This window comes from Rattus norvegicus, chromosome 6 (assembly GCF_036323735.1).
Source record: "Rattus norvegicus strain BN/NHsdMcwi chromosome 6, GRCr8, whole genome shotgun sequence".
NCBI classification, from domain to species: Eukaryota; Metazoa; Chordata; class Mammalia; order Rodentia; family Muridae; genus Rattus; species Rattus norvegicus.
Window position 1 is genome coordinate 59,853,996 of NC_086024.1, and position 24,726 is coordinate 59,878,721.

The following is a 24,726-nucleotide window of genomic DNA, read 5'->3' on the forward strand; positions in this document are numbered from 1 at the left end:
ATCTGTTACACTAATGTGACAATAAAATGCATGTCATGATCTAAGCATATGATATGTATACAGCAAAACAAATTCATATATTTCCCTTAAAATAATGTGAGTACTAAATGAGATGCAAACATGAAGTGTGAGTATACCTTATTAGTGAAATTTTATTTTAAGGTCATGTCTTGTAGCACATGTGGCAAAAATTTGTTCCAAAAATATGGCATTAAGACAATGAGAAAAGAGGAGTGTTTAGATTCACCCATTACTATGAATTAACACCATCTCTTTTAAAGCTAAGAATGTTAATATTTTTATTTGTATATGGTGACCACAAATATTCTTTGAGATCAGTTTCTGATTGTTATTATCTGGAAAACTTCACCATTAAGCAAAATATTGATGCAGTCAGGTCAGGTACCTAATGCTGTAGGTGTGATTCAAAGTCTTGTATCATTCTTTTGGTTTTGTCCTGAAGTCTATGCAGCTGATTTTATATCTTTGCAAACCTCAGCTTATGACAAACTACCTAATCATATGTCTATGACTTTAGTTTGATGATTAATCGTATATCATTTCCCACTTGAGATTTCTTCCTAAATAGATATTTAATGCTTCCCATTTGCCATTCTACATTAATTTATGTTTGTTGTTGACAACATAGCATTATTAATTTTTCTACTATTGCAAACTCTTTTTCCTTTTATCCATTTAAGACAGAGCCAAGGGTCACAACAGCTATGAACCTCATGATGACAAGCTACAATGGAAACTTCTTACATTTGTTTATATTTTTGTGTGGGTGAGTGAGGACAGCGTGACACAGTGCTTATGCAGGTCAGGAGAAAACTGATTCTGTCTTCCACCATATGGATGATATCGGGAAATATTGTCCAGATAACTCCTTTGAGCTCAGAGCAAAATGAAGACCATCCTTTTTGCAGAAGGGCTTCCCCTTTGATGACCTTGTCTGGGAAGGCTGTTCCCCGATCTTTCACTTAAGGAAGGTCACAGAGCCATTGGCAAACCTACAAGTTCAATGTCCTCTTTCCCAGTAAGAACCTGCCCAGCAAGTACCAGGGATTCGGACAAGCCTCTTTATACAAATGAAACATTCACAGTACTTTAAACGCCAGCCAATGCTTTTACATTCATCCTGAAAGTCCTTCCTCTACATGGTTCATATATCACCTTGGCTCACTCTGAATAAAATATATGCACGCCAGCTTTGTCACTGAAGATCTTCTAAGAGAGCTATATCATTAAAAAGATCTGCAACACTGAAGTCCTCAGAGAAGGCCTTCTCTCCCTTACACTCACTCCCAGTTGGACCCAGATCCTGCAGAGACCACCTATTGTAGATACCACTTCCTCCTTACAGCATGGTATATAGTGGTTCCTGGATACCTTGAGAGAGGAAACAGGATGCGGATCCCCAGCTGGTCCCCAACATGCACAACACAGATCCAAGGATTGAATTCAGCTCATCATGTTTGACACCTAGCCTCTTTATACAACAAGTGTATAAATTAAATTTTCAAAAGACAAAAGTTATATTCACCAATCTCTGTGAGTCACTACTTTTCCTTTAAATAATAATCTTTTAAAGCTAAGATTATTAGTATTGTAATTTATGTAAGATAACCATGGATTCCTTGAAATAAATATCTGATCAATACTTATCTGGCAGGCTTCCACATTAAGCAACATATTTATCTGGATAGGTCTCAGTGTAAAACGATAGGCATAAGAGGAACTCTTAAAAAGAGATGTTTCAGTTAAAACAGAAATGACATTAGTTATAATTGATTTTCTTGTGACATTGCCTATATAGAATATATGACTTTAAAATACAAGAAGCAATAAGAGTCCCAGGAGAAAGGATGGAGTTTGCAAGAGGGCTTGTTTTTAGAAAGAAAATTATGTAACTGGACAAGAAAGGGAAAAGAATTTAATATATATTAGACTTGGTAGGTTCTAGTCTACTGATTGCAAGTTTATTTTCTAATATTTGACTTTAAATGAGCATGCTATCTCTCTCTCTTTCTCTCTCTTTCTCTGACACACCACACACACACACACATACACACACAAACGCATATATAGACACATAGTCAACCATAAAAAGATGAGCAGAACATACACAGAAATACAAGAACATTTACTTTAAACAGGTTTGCATCTATAAATATTTTTAATAAACACATTAATAATGAATAACAGAAAGGAGATTTAACATTTGAGAAGAGAACTCAAATCAGAGACTCATGTGTGCTCTGTTCATTTGAGAATATGATTATGACAACATGGTCATGAAAAAAAAATACCGTGGGAGGTTAGAGGAGGTCACCAGATCCCCTGAAACTGGAGTTGTGGACGGTTGTGAGTAGTGGGTATTTGGTAGAAACAGAGCCCTGGTCCTCTGAAAGAGCAGGAGGTACATTTAAAATTGCTATAGTTCCTTGAGTAGACTTCTCCCATAGACTAATACATTTATCAGTATTTATTTATTTATTTATTTATTTATTTAATGTATGTGAGTACACTGTTGCTCTCTTTAGACACATCAGAAGAGATCCCATTACCGATGGTTGTTAGCCACCATATGGTTTCTGGGAATTGAACTCAGAACCTCTGGAAGAACAGTCAGTGCTCTTAACCACAGAGCCAATTCTACAGCACTGAATTTATAAGTTTTTAAATCACTTTCTTTTAGAATCTCATCATACTACCTATAAAAATGTGACTCATTTGGGTCATTGGATATACAAACTGACAAAACAATATAACATGTTGTTAGTTAAGAATGGACTTAATTGGTTAATGTGGTTAAGCTTATGAATGCACCTACTTTTTCTTTGGTATCAAGAAGCTTTTAAAAATAAGTCACTGGTTAAAAATATGAATTTAAGATCTAGAGCAAGTGAGTGGGAGGTACATGGGAGAAGTCGAGGGAGAAAAGGGAATGAAAAAAATATGTAATTATATTTCGATTTCAAAAATAAGTATTAAAAACTAAGTCATTGGGAATCCATCTCTCCTCAAAAAAACATGTTTAGCATTTCCTTGTATTTATTTTTAAGTAATTTAAAATGTAAATGAGAACAAATTAAAAACTGCTCACTTCATGCACCATTGTCATCTTGTTCAAGACTTCCATAACCAGAAGTGACAAGAATCGGCCTCCCACATAATTTATTATAAGTCCAGTCTTTTAAAACTTGTTTACTATATAAACATAGACAATACCAGTCTTTGTTGAAACCAAGCCTTTAACTCTTTAACCCTAGGCTGTGGATCTATCAGAAATATACTCCCTATGAAGCACTTTGTGATCCCAACAGTCTTGATTCGTAACGATTGTTTTATTTCCAAACTATAAATATTGTTTTTTCTTTCCTTGGTGTGGAAAATTGGCCACTTCCACATTACATGCCTACTGAAGTAGGAAACTGCCGAATCAGGTAGGAAAACATCTGGCCATGAATAAATCAGCATTTGTCCAGTATTTCAAAGTGTGAAACTAGGCAGACAAGCACATATCCTAAGATCTCTGCTTTCTCTTGCTTCCCTGTAGAGAGATTGGAGCTAATATGGCTGCCGCCAACATCTGTCTAAATACTAGTGTTGTCTTGAATTAACACAGCGAAACTAGTGGAGGATAGAATTAAGTTTTTATTTGTACATTTCTTTACCATATGCTTAGCAATATGAAATAATCCACAAAGGCTCAAACCAATTAAGCTCATAACAAAGAAAGTGATGAGAATTAAAAAATCAACCGATGCAGACTGTTTCATGCCGATCCATGTAGTTCATGACTTTTATAATTTTTTAAAATTTTAAATAAGAAGAATTGCAGTGATACTGATAGTGAAATGCACATCTCTATAATAATCTGTAACATTTTATGTGATTACTCACTAGAAAAAAAAAACTACACTGTAATTTGCTTTGTTCTATTCTGTGTCCTCTCAAGAAATCTTAGAACAGGCTCCATTCATAGTAAGTAGACAATGGATGAATCTAATGTTGATGGTCAACAACAGAGCCATAGTAAACAGCGACTTTATTAAATCAGTCAGTGTAGCTGTTTGTTGTGTAAGTATTTTTACCACAAGGGTTTTTGCTCTTGGGGTCTGGATAAGAACTCAGTTTCCTGCATACTAGGTAATGCTTATGCCAACTATGAATCCAAACTGATTAGTAAATCAATCAGCCATGCAGTGGTAATAAAAGGAAACAGGAAGTAATTTATCAGTTCTAAGAGAAAATGGAAAAGCAATTGCTTTATTACTATTTTGCATAACCAAATTTTTAAGTTTCTATTGAGAATGACTGTCTTGTAAACAAATTTCTTTTGAAAAGTCTGCGTAAACCTATTTTATTTTACTTCTAAATTCCTGTGCATTTCTTATCAATTTGTAAGACATAAATTGCCTGAATGTTGATAGGTCTTATTCTGTTAAATATGAAAATCACTTTAAAAACAAGGTTCTGATGAGGTTTTAATTCTTTAAATGTTTATAGTATACATAGAAAGTGCTTAAAGTAGTAAACATTTGGAATTTGAGAATATATTTAATGTCTAATAAATGATAATATATTTAATAGAGGAAACTTTGTACATTACATTGACACATTGTATTTACTATCTGCAAGTTAGAATAAATATGACTATTATTTATTATTTATTATGTCAAAGGTGACAGAAATATCTATAACCATTCACATTACAAAAAGATATAGAAAGTAATAATATAAAAATGAAAAATACACATTTATTAGAATAAATATTATTTATTCACATTTCACATGGAAAAATGTTTAGATTAATTGTTCTTGCATGAATTGCTGACTTAATTAATATTCAAAAAGGAAACAAGGAAGGAAGGAGATGAAGAAGATTGATACCAGCAGCAGATAGTGGTGTTAAATTGTCTACGACAAAAAACTCATTACAATATAGTTGTTAGATCATTGAATTTGAGTTTGGGCTCCATGGAGTCTTGCCACTGATTTGAGACATTTCTGAGAAATGTTTTCATTTACAACTGAACATAAAGCGTATCTTTCTTTGTTAAATGAAACATGGTAATAATGATCAATGACAGATGATCAATGCATAAGGGATTATGACTGTCATAGGATTTCTCTGAAATACTGGATTCATTGGAATGAGGAGACCCACAGTGATCTGGGACTCAGGCCCATCAATCATGCATGCCAGCAGTCTTGACCAGTTACAGACCATGCCACCAATCTAAGCCATATCCATATGAATGCCGCCCTGTGGCTCCAGCAATGGAGATGCTGTATCCTCAAGCTAGTCACTCCTCAGGATCGATCATATTGCTGGCAAATTCAGTTTTACTAGGGGGATTTTCAAAAACACACATGCTTCTTAGAACATATTTTCCATGTTAGATGCTTTCCTTCTTACACAAGAAGGAAGATGATTTATGACCATCCTTTATTTAAAAGTGCCTTTAAAATTAGCCATAGGCTCATGCATTCTTTCTGAAAAGTGGTTATAAATATCCCCATGATTTTAAAGACCATATTTTACTATTTTAACAGCCATTTGCAGATATAAAAGCTGAGAGATAGAAATGTGTAGTAGTCCCAATATTTTTTCAAAATTAACAGCAAAGTACAAATATGTGTTTTGATTTTAGATTAAGAAAATGTCATTATTTCCTATCCTCCCACTGGACTGAAGTGAGAAAATGCAATTTTCTGATCAATTCTTGTGCACTAATTTGTAATAAACTAACTGAAATTTGATCATGCAGTCTCTTTACGTCTTATTAAACAAGGAATATAGAATCCAACTAATTTTCCTAAAGAATATTTGAAAATAGTTATTAATAATATGGGGGAAAATAAGCTAGAAGCCTAAGAAATAATTTAAAATATGGTAATCAATAAGAATTGTTTGTTAACATAATTCCTGTTCAAAGTGACTGTTCAGTTTGAATTGAAAAAAAATACAGTCAGAAAATGGGAAACATGTGATCATTTAATGATAGATATTTGATAAGTAGATTTATTATATACATTTTATTTCACCAAAGTAAAATCATTCTTTCCAAATTAATTGTTAGACACAACAATGATTTATTTGTTTAAGTCATTGGTTGTGAATATAAGATAATTATGATATGAAGATTCTCAAGAAATTATTTCCAAATTTCCAGGTGACACAGGAATTCTCTTTTCTGTATTTGTGTTCTTTTCAATGAGATTGAAACTCATACAAACCCGTATTCTAAGAATTCAGGCGTTATTAAAGGTATCCATCTTCCCATGACCACCAGAACTTCATTATCCCATTCTCCTCCCCTTCATTGCTTTGTAATTTCTGTTGGTCTCCCATTCACCTTTGTTTTGGCTGTTACTTTTAATGCCAAGTCATTTGATCAATCATAATCCTTGATCTTACTTTCCTGCCTTTCAATCCCATTGTTCTGGACTGGTTTATTACCTCTCTGGCTTTAGAATGGCCAGGCTCGATTCTTCTAACACTGCTCCTTCCTCTTCTAAAGTAAAATGCCCATATCATTTGGTGTTCTTTCCTTGGCTGGATAGGGCCTGTAAGATAGGTATTTGCATCCACATAGCAGTATATGCAACCTCAGCTCTAACCATAGCCTATATTAGCTTAATTTTATCATGTGAGTTGCCTAGTGTAATTAGATTGTTTATTTGCAAAATCCTCTACCACTTCCCACTGTTATAATAAATGAAACATTTTAAGAAACTTATCTTTATGAAGGCATAACCGTGTGAGAGGGAATGGGGATACATATTGATTTTATAAATTCAATCTTGCTGAGTAGCCATGGTATTTGTGAAGTTTCATACATGCTGTAAGAATGAAGAAATGTAAGACAATCTTACAAAACGTACAATATTGTGTAGGGAGGAACCTAAGTAACTTGGTTTCAGAACAAAGAGAAGCAAGAATTAATGACTTCACAATATGTTTCCAAAGTTGAAGACATCAGTTGTTCGTGTAGAGAATATGGCATTGATGAAAGGCGGGAGTCCGCCAGGCCTATAAGAGAGGTAGATTAAAGTGAGCATGCCGGGACAACAGTGGAAATGCCTCCCAGGAAATCTTACTGGCAGTGGGAACTGAGACTAGATCAGGTCTGATAGAGGTCTTTGGATGGGAGTCGTGTCTTGGAGTCATTTTATTTCTGATGACGCATGCTATGAGTGTGGTTCAATCAGTGCGTACCTATCATGTACAGGGCTTTTGATTCGACTCTTAGAACTCAAAGAGAAGAGTAATCGAGTACTTAAAATATGTTTTTAATAAGAGGAAATTCCATACAGGGATTATGACAGCATCACCTGGTTCTCGTTCACTTGATTTTATATGAAAAACTTTCCACCATTCCCAATAGAAACTGTGGAAGGAGAAACAAGGAGCCTTTGACTAGTTCAATAATTGACCCACAGCACGTCTGATGGACAAAGTCTCCTGCAATTTATCACAGAACTCACTGTCACAAAAATCTTAATTTTTATTATCTACACATTCATAATTTCTTATCGTGCAAAGGAAAATATCCTAAATGATGGTCTTGGTAGAAGAGTTAATGATTTCAAGAAGGAGCAAAAAATGTTCAAGATTTTTGTTTTGCATTCTTGAAAAGAATTTGACATGCAAGTTTAAATGACGTGGAAACTAACAGAACAATATAAGTCGGATCAGTATAGGAAGAAACCTGTGGGCATCTTTGCTTAGATATGAAATTTTATTTATTAATCTTTGAAAGTTTGTATTTACCTTTCAGAATATGATGAAATAATGTTTCCTCTCCAGAAAATAATCATAAATTTTGTTATAAAACTTCAAAGTACTTCCGACCTTCTGAAGCTTTTCCATGGCCTTCCCGGGCACTCATGTTGCTCAGATTATAAAGCCCAAAAGCAAAATATTATGGGACTGGCTACATTGCTTCAGTGACCTAATAAGAACCAGTGGCACAAAAACCATGAGGCCGTGTAGATGTAGAAACCTTCTCAAATAAGCAAAATTGTCTTGACTCCTGCGGGGTCAAGAACTTGGCTGTCCATTGCCGCAGAGCTACACAAATTTGATTTATTTTATTTGATGGAAAATCATTTTATATGTATTTAAAAGAGATAAGATAGAAAAATAGAAACACCTTTCAGGTGAAGTTAGAAAGAATTAAAGGTTTATCATAAGCTTGTAATATTTAGAGTAATGATTGAGCCCCCCATAACTTCACATTTTAGTTTTTTTTTTAATGATGGGATATTGAATTATACTCTATTTGAGCCCTGTTGTTGTTAAATACTGTATTTTCAAGGAACGCATTTAAATCTAATAAATTAAGACAACGTTTTTGAACAATTATAATGGGTCCGATTATTCCCAGAGTAACTAACATGTTTTCAGGAAGTGAGCCCTAGCTAGATGTGGTTGAATTGCTAAATGGCTGAATTTGCAAAAGTGGGCGATAATTAAACCGTTATGCTCAGCTCTTATTAAATATTAATGACTTCTCCATGACTCTGAATCAGAGGGTTTTCTACATGAGAGCTTCTGACCGGGTTGTCTGAATGATGAATCATCTGCCCTGTGGTGGTCTCCCTCAGCTCCACAGTACTCATAGGCTCAGAACCAGGAAATTTAACTGTGGTTGACGTCTTTGGGCTTGGCTTTTACCAAGAACTTAAAAGGGAGATTTCGATATCGGTATCAGTGTGTTTTAGCCTAAAAGATCGAAACCTTTCCCTAAGGTAAAAATCTTGGCATAATAATAATAAATAATAATAATAATAATAATAATAATAATAATAATAATAATAATAATAATAAAATCACACCGCTCGGCCGAGACTCCAGACATCTGAAGGCACTCGCCCCTGGTGTGGCTTCGGATCCGGCTGCACGCATTGCCAGAACCCAAGCTCAGAAAAGCATCTGGGCAGCAGAAACTGCTCTGTGTGGCCCCTCCACCCTCCTCCCTTCTCGTTGTTTGTTTTCTTAACAAATGTTAGGCACCAAAGAGACAAACTGGGGTAAATGGCTTCCTTGTTTCCCATCTGGTTCTCTGGCAGAGACAAAAGCCGGACCGAAAGCATCCGTTTTTGTAAGGTTCTGAACCCGGAGTAGCCCACTCTCCCATCCCTCCAGCATCAGCTCCCTCCCATCTGTATGCACAGTTTTCCACCAGTAGAGAAGGATGTAGTGATAGGTCGTAGGTAATAAAACACATCACTCATTCTCGATCCCAGTGATTAACACTGTGTTTGTGAGACATTAGCGTAAGTTTTACTCCACAGGACTCTATTTTAACGAATACAAGACGTAGAGTCAAACTACTTGAAAGTGCTGAAATGAAACAGTCTGGGATATACATTACTTGAGCTCTGATAGGGGAAAAGGAGTTGTGTTTTGAGGTTAAAATACATTTCGTCTGGACATAACTGAAAATGGATGGATATGACCTCCCCGGCCCCAGGCCAGATGTATAAAAATGAAGAGACAGAAAGGCAGATGGACAGGTAGGACAGATGGAAGAAAGGAACATGGGAAGGGAGGAATTATAAAATGAAAGAGTGATAGAGAAAATGAGAAAGGAAGAAGAGGAGAAAGAGCAGAGGAAGAAGAAGAGGGGCAGGACTCAAGCATTTGTGTTCAGTTCTCAGTCGTGCACGACGTGTAAAAACCAAGAGGGCACCATTGTAACCCCATGCCTATACCCAGTGACTGACAGCACTGTCATAACTGCATTCATACCCACTGACTGGCAGCACTGCTGTGAAACCAAGTGAAACAAGTTTTGTTGTCTAATATCCTCACGGAGGGGAGGGACATAGAGAGAAGAAAGGAAAAAGGAAAGGAATGGGAGAATGGAGAAAAATCTAAATTAGCACAGGGTATATAACACTTCACATTCTTTTGCATTCAGACATCTGTTCTTTTCAGGCAGAATAAGAAAATGGCAGCTATGGTATCAGCTAGGATAACCTTCCACGCCTATAAAGAGTGAACAGTAGGGAGATAATGTGAGTGACTGTTACAGAGGTACAGGTTGCTATTAGCCAGCGAGGTTATAGCTTCGATTTCAGGAGGATGTGTGAAACTACAAGGTGAGAACAATATCTATACAACAACACCCAAAGCAAGCGTGTTAATTTAATATTGAAGATTAATAAAAATAAAGCAAAACACTCACATCTCCCCGAAGGAAGCATTTCCATCAAGAAGTACATTTCTGGGTCTGGAAAGGTGGTTTAGTCATTAAGAACATGTAATGTATCGCAGAGACCTGCATTAGCTCCTCCTGCCCAGGTCTGATGGATCAGAACTGCTGTCAGTACAGCTCTACCAGATCCAAAGCCCTCTTTAGACTGCCTCGAATATGATACTTAGATGCACAAATCATATTAGTATTAGCAGAACCAGTGCACATAATTAAAAAATAAAATAAATGAACAAATAGAAGTCTACTCCTGAGATTGAACCTCTGCTAATGCTTTTAATCAGCACTGTTACATATTAATAAATTGTAAATTTGCTTTTGTACATTTTAGCCTATCTTTGTCAAGAATTCAGAAAAGTGGGAACTGCATATTTGTGCTGTCTGCTTTGATTAAACACGGAGGTGTTGATTCCTTTCTGTCATCCTATTGTCTACGTTCTATTCTTATTGTCAGAGAACTTTCAAACAAGTTCTGGATCTCACCAGTTATGCTCTCACAAAATTGTGTTTCCCTGTTCGTGGCTAATGCCATTGTCTCTCTAAATAACATGTGTTTTCCTTCTACAACTGCCATCACCTGCATGAGTACCTATGATTGACTGTTTCAAATAGATAGCCACATAATATGTCCATATTACATGTGCTGCTGTGCCTGTCATACGCAGTTCAAGCTCTTAAGTCCGACATCCCTCTCTTTCCCTGTATCACTGATATTTTGACAGTTCATCAATGTCACCATTGATAGTGACAGCTTTCCCCTTCACCATGAAGCGTGAAAGGTACCGTCACATGGAGAAGTCTAGAAGTTCCGTTATTTTATAGCGCTGTCACTCCTTTTGCTTTAGAGACGAGGACACCACATTAGTAAGAGCTTAAGTGATTTTCCTAGGATGACACAGGCACCCCTGGGTATTCAGATACTGAACTGAGTCAGACAAGCCTGCTACTGCCATACCCTGCGTAGGAACACAGTTGTGTGGTCACTGCCTTTTTGTGATGTCACAGAGGGATTTTGAAGCTTTCTGTATCACATATCCAATGTGAGCTCCAGGGATTTGTGTAATGCAGCAGATACATACTCATTGATAACTATGTGTGTGCCATTATATCTTTTGCTATGAGCAGGTCATCAGAACCCTTGGCCCTTTGGAACTGGTCCTTAATACTCCGAGCCATCACAGAGTTCACCATGGTAAGGCAGCTCTGTTGCTTCATCTTCATAGCCTATTTTTTTTAAATCAGTGTTATACTTGTGTTGCTTTAGTAATAAAAACACAACTCACGCTATGACTGGACACTGTGTAAATAAGCATTGCTTCTCCTTTTCTATTCAGGGAACCCTCAGCTTGAAAGCAAGAACCAGGGGACATGGCCCTCTCAACCTCTTCCCATCTAATCTAATTGTGCTTGCAAAGTGCGTCAAAGAGCAGGAGAGGAGCTTGGGAGACCCATGTGGCTTCCTCCAACACAGTGCTAAGCCTCTGCCTTGTCCACAGTGAAATTGTTAATTTTGAAAACTACTGCGATTTTAAAGTAATTTTATTATTTAAACATGTGCATTACAGGAAACAAACCACGAGAAGCCAATTATCTTATTAGGAAAAAATACGAGGTTATTTTAAAATTTTAAGAATATATATATTTAGATTTGAAGAGAACCAAGTAGCCAACGCTTCCCTCTCCTGCCTCAAGTCAGTAAGGATCTCAGCACAAGTTACACTGGCTGGATAAAAAAGATCCCCTGAGACTAGGCATAGAGACACCAAGTTTAGTGAAAATCAAAATGCATTTAATTTGGGCAACACAAGAACCATTAAGATTGAGCCTTATTTATGATGGGAAAATAAGCGTAAACTTGAATTTGCATGAGCTCTAGCATACATGAAAACATAACAGACTTTTCAAATAATGAGACCCAGATAGCAGCAAGATCATCTAAGCCACTTCCATATACAGTGCATGAATAAATCTTAGGGACATAGTGCTGAGGGCACTGGACAGAGCAGTGAATGCAGTCCTTCTCTGTTCCCCTAAGTCTGCCTTCTCAGGCAGTATTAGAACACTACAGCATGCTCTTCCCCAGGGGAACTTGCCCCTTTCTCCCAGGCAGAGAACAGAGCAGCATCAAAGAGGATGGGTCAAGCTCTTTCCACCTCAGTGATGTCCCCTCTCCTGGGAGCAGTAAGCAAAGGAGTGTAAGATTCTTAGGGATTCTTCTATATAAACAGGAAAATCTGGGGAGTGGAATCCACACTGACAAAACAAACAGCTGGGAGTTTCCTCTTTACCTCACTTTCCCACTTCCCCAGACTTTAGTCAGACATGCTTAGGACCACAGTGTCTCCTACTATACTTCAGATCAACACTTTGTGGTGAAAACTGTAGGGTGCTTAACAGAGTCCCTGATCTATGTCCACTTGTCTGTACCCTCTCTGATTGTGACTACAATCATATCTTCAGATATTGCCACTAATTCCTTTAGGGGAAAAGCACTCTCTCACCTAGTGAAGAACCATGTTTAAGATGGTGGGTAAACTTTCTAGTTTGTTAGCAGGGATTTTGCTTTATTTATGAGTCAACTGAAGGCTTGCATGCACAGAAAGTGTGTCCATGAATACAGATACAGGGTTTAGTAGATTAAAACTCTTTTCATTCAGCTTTAGTAATGTTTATATTATTACGGACATTTACGTTTTAAAACACACACAATTCAAGAGAAGTTTCCAGTAACATTAAGTTTAAATTGTAATTTAATTATGTTGGAGCTGGAAAATTAATATTGCTAAAAGTTGTCATTCCAACTGGAATTTAATTTTTAAATATACCTTTGTTATTAAATATTAAAATATTATTAAAATAGTCAAAATCACCCTAATTTCCTTTATGTTATAATTTTGTGTATATGAGCATTTTTGCCTGCATGTATACCTGTATACCACGTGCATACAGTCCCCTCTGAGGCCAGAAGAGCACGTCAGATGCCCTTGAATGGGACTTGCAGATTGTCTTGAGACACCACAAGTTCTGTGGATTGTACGGTGCCCAGGACTGTACAAGCAGCCGCTGCTCACAGCAGCAGTAGAACCATTGCTATGGCCCCCAAATTCATTTATTATCAAATCTCTTCCTTTTTTACTTCCTCTGAACTATGCGATAATTATTTCTCAGTAGTTTTTATGAAATCTAGTTATAAGAATATAAAGATATTTAGCTAAAATATTGGGAAAATGCACATAAGTTTAAAAATGATCTCTTTGATGAAATTAATTACAAAATAATTAAAATGAGACTACAGCTCACAAATAAAATCTGTCGTTCTCAGTGGTACAATTCATTTAAATTTTCGTGATCATAATTACAATATTTACCTTCCTTTTGCCCCTCTAAGCCTTCACACATATTCCTTGCCATTCTATTTCAAATCCGGTGCCTCTTTTCTCACTTATTGTTATTACTTACATATTTGATTGGTATACATTGCACACACACTCTTAAATTTGACTTGAATCACCAGATGCTTTGATCTTCCCTGGGAAAGTCTGCCCTTTTCTTTTTCTTTTAAATTTTATTTTTCTTGGATATTTTATGTATTTACATTTCAAATGTTATCCTCTTCCCTCCTCCCTTCAATGCCTCCTCTAACCCTCCCCTGCGTCTATGAAGATGCTCCCACTCCCACCCACCCACTCCCACCTCAACACCCTGGCATTACCCTACACTGGGGAAATGAGCCTTCACAGGACCAAGGGCTTTTCCTCCTATTGATGTTGGACAATGCCATCCTCTGCTACATATGTGACTGGAGTTATGGGTCCCTCCATGTGTACTCATTGGTTGGTGGTTTAGTCCCTGGGAGCTATGGTAGGGTCCTATTGGTTGATGTTGTTGTTCTTCTAGGGTTGCAAACCCCTTCAGCTCCTTCAGTCCTTTCTCTAACTCCCCCAATGGTTGGCTGCAAGCATCCGCTTCTGTATTTGTCATGCTCTGGCAGAGCCTCTCAGGATACAGCTATATCAGGCTCCTGTCAGCAAGCACTTCTTGGCATCAGCAATAGTGAATGGGTTTGGTGATTGCATATGGGATGGATCCATAACTTTCCTCAGTTACTTACAGTGAGGAGAAGATATTTTTGAAACCATTTTATTGCTTAAATTTTTCTTATATGTTCTAAATCAAGAAAAATAGACATTTTGGAAGCTCAGTTTTATCTCTTTGAAAATTACTTTTAATATTTTGTCTCACAGGTAGAAATCGTTACTGCATAGATAAAAACTATGCTGGCACTCTTATTATTTGGGATAGAATTTTCGGTAAGTAAAATGTACAAATATAATAGTTAATTAGCTGCTCTGGAAATGATTGAAAGCCAGGAGTCATATTGTAATGTTTATCTTCCAGGGACATTTGAAGCAGAGAATGAACAGGTTATATATGGTCTAACCCATCCCATTGGAACATTTGAGCCATTCAAAGTGCAGGTAATCCATTCAGCCTTGATCTTTCGGGATGCATACAGTTTCACCAATTTTATCTTTAAGCCGAAAAATCGTCATTGTAGGTGGAAGCACTTCACATTGTTGTGAAATGTTTTATACACAAATGAGTTTGAAAATATCTTGGTGATCATGTGACAACTTGAGTCAGATGGGTAAAACTCATTAAAACTTACCATAAGAGTTTTCTAGGGGTTGGGGATTTAGCTCAGTGGTACTAATACTTCGTGTCTAATACTAGTGTCTAATACTTCAAATGCAGAGAAAGTGCTTCTCTAGCAAACATGTTCTTTCTCAGAATAGACCTGAAATATATTCATGTATTCAGGAGCAGTGGTAAGATATAATTAAGGCTGGTCCCACAGTACGAAAAATATTTGCTTCAATCCTTCAAACTCTGGTTAAAAATTCAACGTGAGGCCTTTGCCCTTCTCATCTTAGAACTGGGTGTCAAGAAGCATTATACATCAGTTAGGTCCACGTATTACTTCTCCTGCTAAGGCTTCATGAAGCAGACAATTTTCTGTTACACATGTGGTATTGCTTGTTTGCTGGCCTTAGTGGTTGGCACTAGAGAAACGAAGAATGTCTGCTAAGTTCCTACGCGTCAGCATCAGACTGCAGCAAAGACTCCAGAGGTTAAGAAGTCACAGATGAGGAAAAGGTAACAATGCTCTACAAGCTGTCTGGTCCTCCAATGACAGCTCTGTGCACTGGCTTGGGTGTGACACCCTGGAAGTAACAAGGTATCAACATCTGTTTGGCCTCATGTTCCAAACCTACTTCAGTTTGCACAGAGCATTGAGACCAAAGGAAGATCGCCCACCTATCAAACCTCTGCTAGGTCAAGTATCTGTAAACACAAAACAGTTCATTCACCATCAGTAATAACTTACGCATCAGTGGCTCTTTTGTTTCTATTTTCTGTTTTTGGTTTTTTTGTTTTGTTTTGTTTTGTTTTGTTTTCCGGGGCTGGGGACCGAACCCAGGACCTTGTGCTTCCTAGGTAAGCGCTCTACCACTGAGCCAAATCCCCAACCCCTTGTTTCTATTTTCTAACACAGGACACACAGCTTCAGAGTATTTAATTTCTAGTTCAATTGTCAGCCATTAATTTAACCTTGCAAACCAAAACCCAGGTGCATTTAACTCATCTGTAACCTCCTTGCTTCACTGTGGCTTTGCACCCCAGCCATGGTCAATTGCTATCCTTCTTATATTGAAAGTCACTTCCATGTATCCACAGTTGAAAATGCTGATGCTTATCTTCCTGTACCTTTCTACTGTGTGACACCTCTTCTATATTCTCAGAATGTCTCTCGGAAGACACAATCAATACATTCAGATCCTGACACGCAACCACATTACATTAAAACCAAATTAGAAAATTTACAGGAAAGCCCCCCTTTTCCTTGCTTCAGGTACATTTTCTCCTTAATATGAATAAATAAAGAAAAATGTAGAAGCTTCATTTCTCTAGGGAAGAGCTTTATAAACCTGGTGCCAAAGTGCCTCATATGACCATCTCTGTATAGGGGAGATTTGGCTCAGCAGCACTGTGGACTTAATTTGGAATAGATTATAGGTGAGGTTAATGTTATTGATGAATTCATAACACTTTTCAGCAACTCTTTGAGGAATATATTGCTTTTGTTTGTTTGTTTAATTTTTGAGGATAATGTGGTCATACCAGAGGAGAGATCGGTGAGTGGACATTGTAAGCACTAGGTTTGCAGAGTCAAATGAATGACTACTGATTCAGTAAGTGCCTTCTTGAGACAGTCACAGGCACTCTTTAGCTACTGCTCATTTAAGGCAAGTGGGAAACCTCTACGTATCTCCTTTCAAAAAATGTTTTCTCCACCGTGGTAGCTGTCACTTGGGGGCCTAAGATTTGTTTTCCTATGTCTTCATTTTAGCGAGAAACGTCAAGCTGGCAAGTCATGATAGTTAAGAGTTTTTACCACACATAGTATTTGCCTTCATTGACATCCCTGTGCATGAAGCTGAATTGCTGATGTAGGGTTTATCACTCCTCAAGGAACCTAGAGTTTGCTCCAGGACATGCAGGCCTATGCTCGGCTGGCTATTGTTCTGTATAGAGCGCTCACTCTGCTCTCTTTGGAAGACCCAAAGTTCCAGGGAATAATGAACCAAGTAAGTCAGGGAAACGACTTCATGCTACTGTGATATATTGTTCATGGGTAGTGTCCAAATGTGAACAAATAAAATTGAAGTACATTTTCAAAACAACCAAATGATTCAGTCTTTTAATGTGCGTTGGAAGTTCTAAACATACTAATCTTCCATTTTAGTAGTAGTCAAAAGCTCCAGGCGAAGCTTCCTTCTAACTTTTGCCTCATCTTCAGAAATTTCTCCATTAAGTCCCATAATAACTCATGTTGATTCTTGGAAGAGTTCAAGCAATCATAAAACCCATTTTTCTAATCTTAGCCATTTAAATTCAGCCGGGGACTGCTAAAATACCAGCAGGACCACAAATTCTGAGAGCAAATGCTTTTCTCCCCATTAATGTATTTCTATACAATGCAAACCTCACATTTAGAGTCTGGAGCGGATGCCCAAACCCTAGCTATATATTCAATCCTATTATGTATCATGGGTAGTTATGTGGAATGTTCTTATAGTTAAAATTTATTGAGCACTTATATGTGGGTATGTTTTTAATGTCTGTGTATATCAAATAAATGCTACTTAAAGAATGCTACCCCATTTAATGTAAAGGTCTCCCTCAGGTATCAAACTTTGGACCTCTACAATATGAAATGTTTGTGAATATATTTTGTTAGTATAATTTTTTTAACATAATAAATTATTGTTTAAAAATATTTGAACTGATAAGCATTCTTATGATGGCTCTGTGTTCAACTGTAATATCCATCGAGCAACATGTTAGAAATGGAGTCAATAGTCATGGTTATTACTTTCATAACTTCATGTTTCTAGTTAATTTTCTTTGGAACAGCCTCAAAGTTGATTTATACTACTTTGTTGATTTGTAACCAACTACATTCTTTTCATTACAAACTTACAATTTCATTTAAGTTCAAAGGTATTGATAAGAAGAGACGCAGGCCAAAGATATACAGTATTTATAGAATTTATTAAAATACAGAGTGTGATAACATATCAATTATAATTTATGTTCTCATGCACAATGACTATTATAGACAGTATGTAAACACAGTGAATATTTAATAAGGTACGTAATGAGTTACACTTAATTTTCTTTTTTATGTTTGTCTAACTTGGAATAAACTTTATTTTTTTCAAGTTTCACCATTTACTCTATATATGGACAACATTCTGGGCCACACCTGGTTTCTGCCATAAGTTTTCTGTCCTATTTAAAGGACCAGGATGGGGTCCAGGTAAACCAAGACTTGGCCTGAGTGAAGAAATTCCAGAGGTAAGTATAGTGCATAACTTAAGAGTTGAGAGGCTACATATGTATCCCGTTTGCACCTTCATGTGTTATCTTCATGTGAAACTGTAAAATGATGTTCCCTAGCATGATGTGTATGAATAGCTTAACAAGAAGACACCGCCATGAAGGGGCATTACCTACCAGTTAGGCCTTGGCTCATTACAGGGAGTTCAAGGTAGGAAGTAGAACAACTGGAGCTACTTTCTGAATCATTAAAACCTAAAGCAAGAGCCTCCTCTGATGTGTTTGTCTTCCACACAGAGACCTAGAACCCAAGAGACTGAAAGATCTTTAGAAATCAGGTTTATTCTTAATTTCATTTATGACAAAATGAAGTGCCCTAGATAGATGTTCCAGAATCGTGCCAAAACAATGCAATTGCTATGCCAAACCATGGCTGAATTTATTTCATATTAGAATAAATATATTAATAGTAGAAATAATTTTCAAAAAATAAAAAAAAATACCAGAAACCAAGAAATTTTTGTTTGTTTATTTTGGGGTTTTTTTTCAAGACAAAATTTCTCTGTGTACCCCTGACAGTCTTGGAACTCACTCTGTAGACCAGGCTGGACTTAAATTCACAGATATCCACCTGCCTCTGCCTCCTGAATGTAGGGATTAAAGATTTGCACCAAAACCATTGGCTTATGATATCAAAAAGTTATTTAAATCTAAAATCTTATTCTAGAGAAAAATAAAAAAGTTTACGTCACAAGGAAAGAAACTATAGGAAAAGTCAATTTTCATTTAAAAGATGGTATTTTTAGAAAAATCATGTCATATCATATAAAATATATTTATTATATATTTATATATATTATAAAATAATATTTTATTATTGTAAATATCTTAAATTACTTACATATGTTTTAATTCCATAATTAGTTGTAGAGTAAGCTCCATATAGGTGGAAATACTTGATTATTTCTGCTTCCAAATGCCCAGGAAGGATGGTTTTGTCTTTCTTTCTCTTTATTTAAAAATAATCAAAATGCCAATTTTTAAATTATATGAGTACCTTCCTCTGCTTTATTCCAATAAAATTAAAAACAGTACTTCTAGAAATCTTAATAGCTTAGAAAATTATGTTAATAAAATACTATTTGATGTTGAATCGTGGTTACGTATGCTGCCCAAAGTCACCTGGCTTCTTTTCCTTGGTGTATTGCTAGACATGGTTCTAATTTATTATTCTTGCATATTGTAATTATGAATACCCATATAGATGAAGCACCTATGACTTTTCCATTTAAAGAAGACTAAATCATTACTAAAGGGCATAATATTTGGCATCAAGAAGCAACTCCCTTAATCTTCAGACAATTTTCTATCTAAGGAAATGAATGTCAAATTCTTTCAGAAAAAAGAAAACTGACAAAATCATGTTTCTGTAACTCATCTTTTCTCACAGTGTGAATTTTATGAAGAGAGATGAGCTGCAGCATTGAGTAAAGGAGATTGTCCTTCTTGTCTACCCAGGTTACAGGACAGGAAGTCCCTTTCACATCATCGGCGTCCCAGTTCCTGAAGATATATGCTGTCCTCCAGTTTGCCGTAATGCTGGTGTTTTATGAAGAGACCTTTGCAAATACAGCGGTAGGTATTATCTATTTTAATATAGTATGTGGAAAACATTTCTTTTAATTAAAGTAAATTCTTCCCTTGTGATGTGCTATTTTTCTTTATAATTGCTTTAAGTTGGGTAGGGGGGGGATGTCATGGATTTTAATAAACAGGTAAGTTTATTTCCTCAAGAGCATTAAATGTAAATAAATTAGTTGAATCCAAGTGGTGTATTGTTAAATTGCAGTTTATTGAGTCCTGATTTCACCAGGTAGTTGGCAGTTTCTATTTGAACTACCAGGGGCAGTTGGCAGGAGTAGGGCAGAGTCCCTGGCAGGGAGTCGCGGTAGGTCAGCCGCTGCTGAACTTTTAGAGCCCTGATTTAGGTTTAGTACCACATTGCCACACAGGTGCTAGAACTAACTCTAGAGAGCAGCGTGGCAAGGGGCCATGCTGGAACGGCTTGAAGACCGCCCGGATCAGAAAGTACTTGGGGTCAGCGTGGAGGCCCCCCAAGTTATTGTTATTTCTACATGGCCCTAGGGTGCTGGAACTAACGGCATGGAGTGACTGAGGGTTAGAAAGTAGCAGGGAGCCAGCCTGGAGAGGTGATGTGCTAGAACTGGCCAACTGAGATAAAGTTACCCGCATTGCCATGTGGCCCAACAATGCCAGTGCTAGCACAGGATAAAAGGTTATTTTAGATTTAATATTTATGGCAACTGGAAGGCTGAAGATTGTTGCTCTGGTATGCTGTTGACAGGTGACTGTACCAAAATAGTTCTCTCTCTAATGTGCCTCATTTTGGGAAGCCATATTAGGCTTCCTGTATTTTTAGATAATATTGGTCGTTCTCAAATTTCTGACAGGATGGAAAACTAGTTATAACTTCATAGCCCACCCAGGCTATTTAACATTGAGAGAATACATATTCAATTGGATAGTTATCAAATAGTATGCAAGCTAAGCAAGACATAACATGTAGATTTTAAACCTTTCTTAAGCATGATACATAACGAAATTTCCTATTTTATTGACAAAAATGATGGACTGGGTTTTAGGTATATTTTATACTTCATAAATTACAAAATAATAGTGTGTTCAGCTCACATTTTTAGAGAAATATTTTGTTTGTTTGTTTGTTAGTTTAATTAGACAGAAAGGGTGAACTGTAGGTTGATGTCAATATGCAGGTGAGGGCTGGCACAGGTTAGGTCAAGGCCCATGATTGGGCAGTAAAAAGTAAGGCAGGACAAAGTTTTTGTAAGGTAGGAGAGAAGGGGAAAGAAGGAGAGATTCAAAATGGAGACAGAGGACAACCCAGATCCGGATGGCCTTGAATCTGAGAAGATTTGTAGTCTTGCACTTTGAGGAAGTAATGGAAAAATAGGTTCCTGAAAATGTGTGAAATTATTTTCTTTTGGTTTAGTGTTCAGATCAGAACTCAATTACATCTTCCCCTACTCTTTCCTCTCTCCAAAATCTTCCATAAAGTCCTCTCCACTATATTTCAAATGTATGATCTCCTTTTCATTAATTTTTATTGCATATATCTACATGTATGTATATGTGTATGTATGTATATACATATATTCCTGAATACAGCCTGTTGAGTCCATTTAAAGTTACAAGGCTAACCATTTTTGAGAATTTTAACTATCTGGTCTTCATACAGGACAGGGTAGAAACTTATGTTAACAATGGTTTGGATAAACATCAGATAAAAATAAATTTTAAGTTGGTCTCAGATCAGAGTTTGGGTATCAAACCAAAAAATAATTTCAAATTATTCCTATAGCTAATATATATTAGATAAAATAGTCTAACAATTATAAACCATGAGTTCAAAAACTAATCAGAAACTCATTTGAGCAGAAAAACACACAGGACAAATCGTGGGTTATAACCAAAGAATCAAACTATCAGAGTATTAAAAAGTAATATAATCAAAATACTAAGCACAATTAATAGTTTAATAAATAGGGGTTGGGGAATTAGCTCAGTGGTAGAGCGCTTGCCTAGCAAGTGCAAGGCCCTGGGTTCGGTCCCCAGGTTCGAAAAAAAAATTTAAAAAATAGTTTAATAAATAGATTAAATGTAAAAAACTAATTTGTCTTTTAATTTTAAAATTTATTATTCTCTCATATATTCCCTTCCCTCTATTCCTCCCAGTTCCCTCACACTCCCCTTTCCTCTCAGATCCACTCGTTCTCAGTTTCCATTCAGAAAAGAGCAAAACAAGTCAGAACTTGTCTAGGCACAAACTGTCAAATCAAGGCTGGATGAAGCAACCCAGTAGGAGAAAAAGGATCCCAAGCGTAGGCAAAAGACTCAGAGACATCCGACTCCCATGGTTATGAGTCCCACAAGGACTTCAAACTGAACAGCTACAGCATATATTCAAAAGACATGTATGTAAAAGCTACATAATGGCTCATTAATTGTCCCTTCTGTCTCTGTGAGGTCCTGTGATCCCTGATTGAAACTAAAATACCATAAACTCTTCTGAAAATCACCTAAGTAGCTGAAACAAATGATGCTGGGGATTCATATTTAGTCTATGAATGGAAATCCAGCATGGTCAACTGTAGCATCTTCATGTTCTTAAAGAGGGAACAGAAAGACTTGAAGAGAAAAATCATAGTGAAAAAATACACTGTAAATGGAAAATAGAGTTGAGGCAAAATCAACATCTCCTTAATACATATATCATCTGATTATATACATTCAGCCAGTAATGCTTGGCTTGCAGTTACATATTAAAAGTAGTCTTGATGAATTGATAAAATGAACTGTGACTTAGTTTGCCTGCAGAGGTCAAGAAAATGGTGGCTAAAGGTATCAAATTGAATTCTTGTAGATAATCTTATTGAATTCATTTTAAACTTTGTAGAACATACCAAAGCTTTTCCCCCCAAAATTTCATGTCTCTATGTAATTGCCATTCACATATCCGCACTAAACCAATCACTAGCCCCAGATCAAAATTGCACATGAGTGACAGTCTCTCCAAGTGTAACGCTAACTCCAGGATGCTCTGCTCACATGTATTTCTGAATTGTTCCATTTTCAATTCAAATTACTAGTTAAATACTTCTCCATTTAATAATTCAGTTTGGAACATTTGGATAAGTTTGTTTGAGTTCTCTCTATGTATATGCAATTAAAGGAAACTGTAGTAAAACATAGACTGGGATATATTAGCTGCAAGAGAAAACCATGACTGAGCTTCTATATTATATTTCATGAAATGAAAATAAAAATGATAATGGCCACATGTATACTTGCCTACTCTTTAGGTTCTGTTATATATTGCACAACTAATGAAAGAACTGTTGTGCTATGATGGCTTGTCATAAATGACAAAAGTGGCCGTCAAGAATTTCCTGGATGAGTAAACCACACAGTGGCCTTTTGAACTACCATAATCTTAGCATACACATGGAGCCATCAACCTGCCTAAACGACTAAACTACAGACGATTTTTCCTGGGTGTTCATGGAGATTGAATCTAGTACCTTTTACTTACCTCACTGCTAACAAAATTTAAGGGTGCTTAAGTCCTTTACATATGTAACATGGTATTTTCATATAGTGTAAGAGCATCTTACATTGTAGTTTAATCATGTCTAGGTTATTTGTACTTAAATAATGTTGTACTGCTTAGAGAAAAACGACATTGTACCTATGTTCAATATAAATAGTGTTTTTGCTACAATATAAATAGTGTTTTGTTTATGTTCTGTCTGTGGGTGTATGAATTATAGAATCCATAGACATGGGACACACTTTGTCACTGTTTACCATAAGCTCTTGGAATCATTTTCCTGAGTATCATAGAATTTGTTTATTTTTGGTTTTCTTGTTTAATACATGCATCCAAACTGTGCTGGAGTTATATGAGGTGTAGTAGTATTCAGATACTTCCGAAAGACAAAAACAAACAAAAAAAGCAAAGCTAGACACTTTCCCAACTGTAGATTATACTCGACATATTCCAAAGTCAAGAATAACTTAAAGTACTTATCTATTGCTTATATTTCTGTTATTATGTGTTTACAAATTTAAAACCAGAAATTTATCTGTTTTAAGAAATGGGGGCCTTCATTTCAATTTTCAGATAACATCCCCAATATTAAATTCATCCAGAGAGTTAAACATTTGGGGGCAGGTGAGTAGATCTTGGGTAAAAATTAGGAAGGCAATCCACATATAAAGAGGCACACGTGGATCTCAAATTTCCCTCCTATAATAAGATGAGTATAGAAGAAGCTGGTGTGATGGAGAGGCAAAGAGAATTATCAAGTGTTGAAACCCTTTTCAAGTTAAAGTTGGAGTTGGAGACCATTTCAGTCCTGATACAAATTAATTCTGAAGGGTACCTTTGCTTACCCACATATGTTTTTCCTTACTCAATAGTCACTATTTGACTCAGAAGAAAGCTTGCTTCAGATCAACATTACATAGTCCCTTTCTAGTATGTGGATTTCTGAAACATATGAAGACTTTAAATCCAAACCAAAGAGTTTTTCCCCCCAGATCTACTGTAAGCAATAATCATACAGAATGATTCTGACTGACTTGGGATGGGGGACCCTGCTGTGATCAGAGAGGCTTTTATGTTTATCCATACTAGAGCAGATAAGTACTTACTCATTTTGTATGTGAAACTGCAATGTTTGGGGTAAAAAAAATAATGCAATGGCCACCACAAAGTTGTGAGAGTCACCTTCTTTTTTCTCTGGATTCTGTGCACCAGCAACTTAAATACAGTATGTAGTGGCCAGGCACACACTTTAGATTAATTTTTTTTAGTAATACTTATAAAATCAACTCTTAACCTGACAGCATCCACTTCAAGGGATAACGTTATGAGTAGATTCTTGAAATAGAAACTTGAACTGCATAAGCATATTCTTCAAAACAGATATTAAAAGCAAACTATTTTAAACAGGCACAAGGCTTCAGTATCTAAAAAGGTCTT

General features: G+C 36.3%; 1 protein-coding gene across 2 annotated transcripts in view; it reads left to right on the top strand.

The window, feature by feature from the left end:
* Agmo (alkylglycerol monooxygenase) overlaps positions 1–24,726 on the top strand; it is a 331,357-nt gene that overhangs the window by 140,501 nt on the left and 166,130 nt on the right. For both annotated transcript variants that reach the window (XM_039112499.2, NM_001135899.1), the window contains exons 6-10: positions 11,361–11,427; positions 14,480–14,545; positions 14,634–14,713; positions 18,024–18,158; positions 19,659–19,775. In XM_039112499.2, the coding sequence (XP_038968427.1) occupies positions 11,361–11,427; positions 14,480–14,545; positions 14,634–14,713; positions 18,024–18,158; positions 19,659–19,775 (465 nt within the window). The remainder of the gene's footprint in view (positions 1–11,360; positions 11,428–14,479; positions 14,546–14,633; positions 14,714–18,023; positions 18,159–19,658; positions 19,776–24,726) is intronic.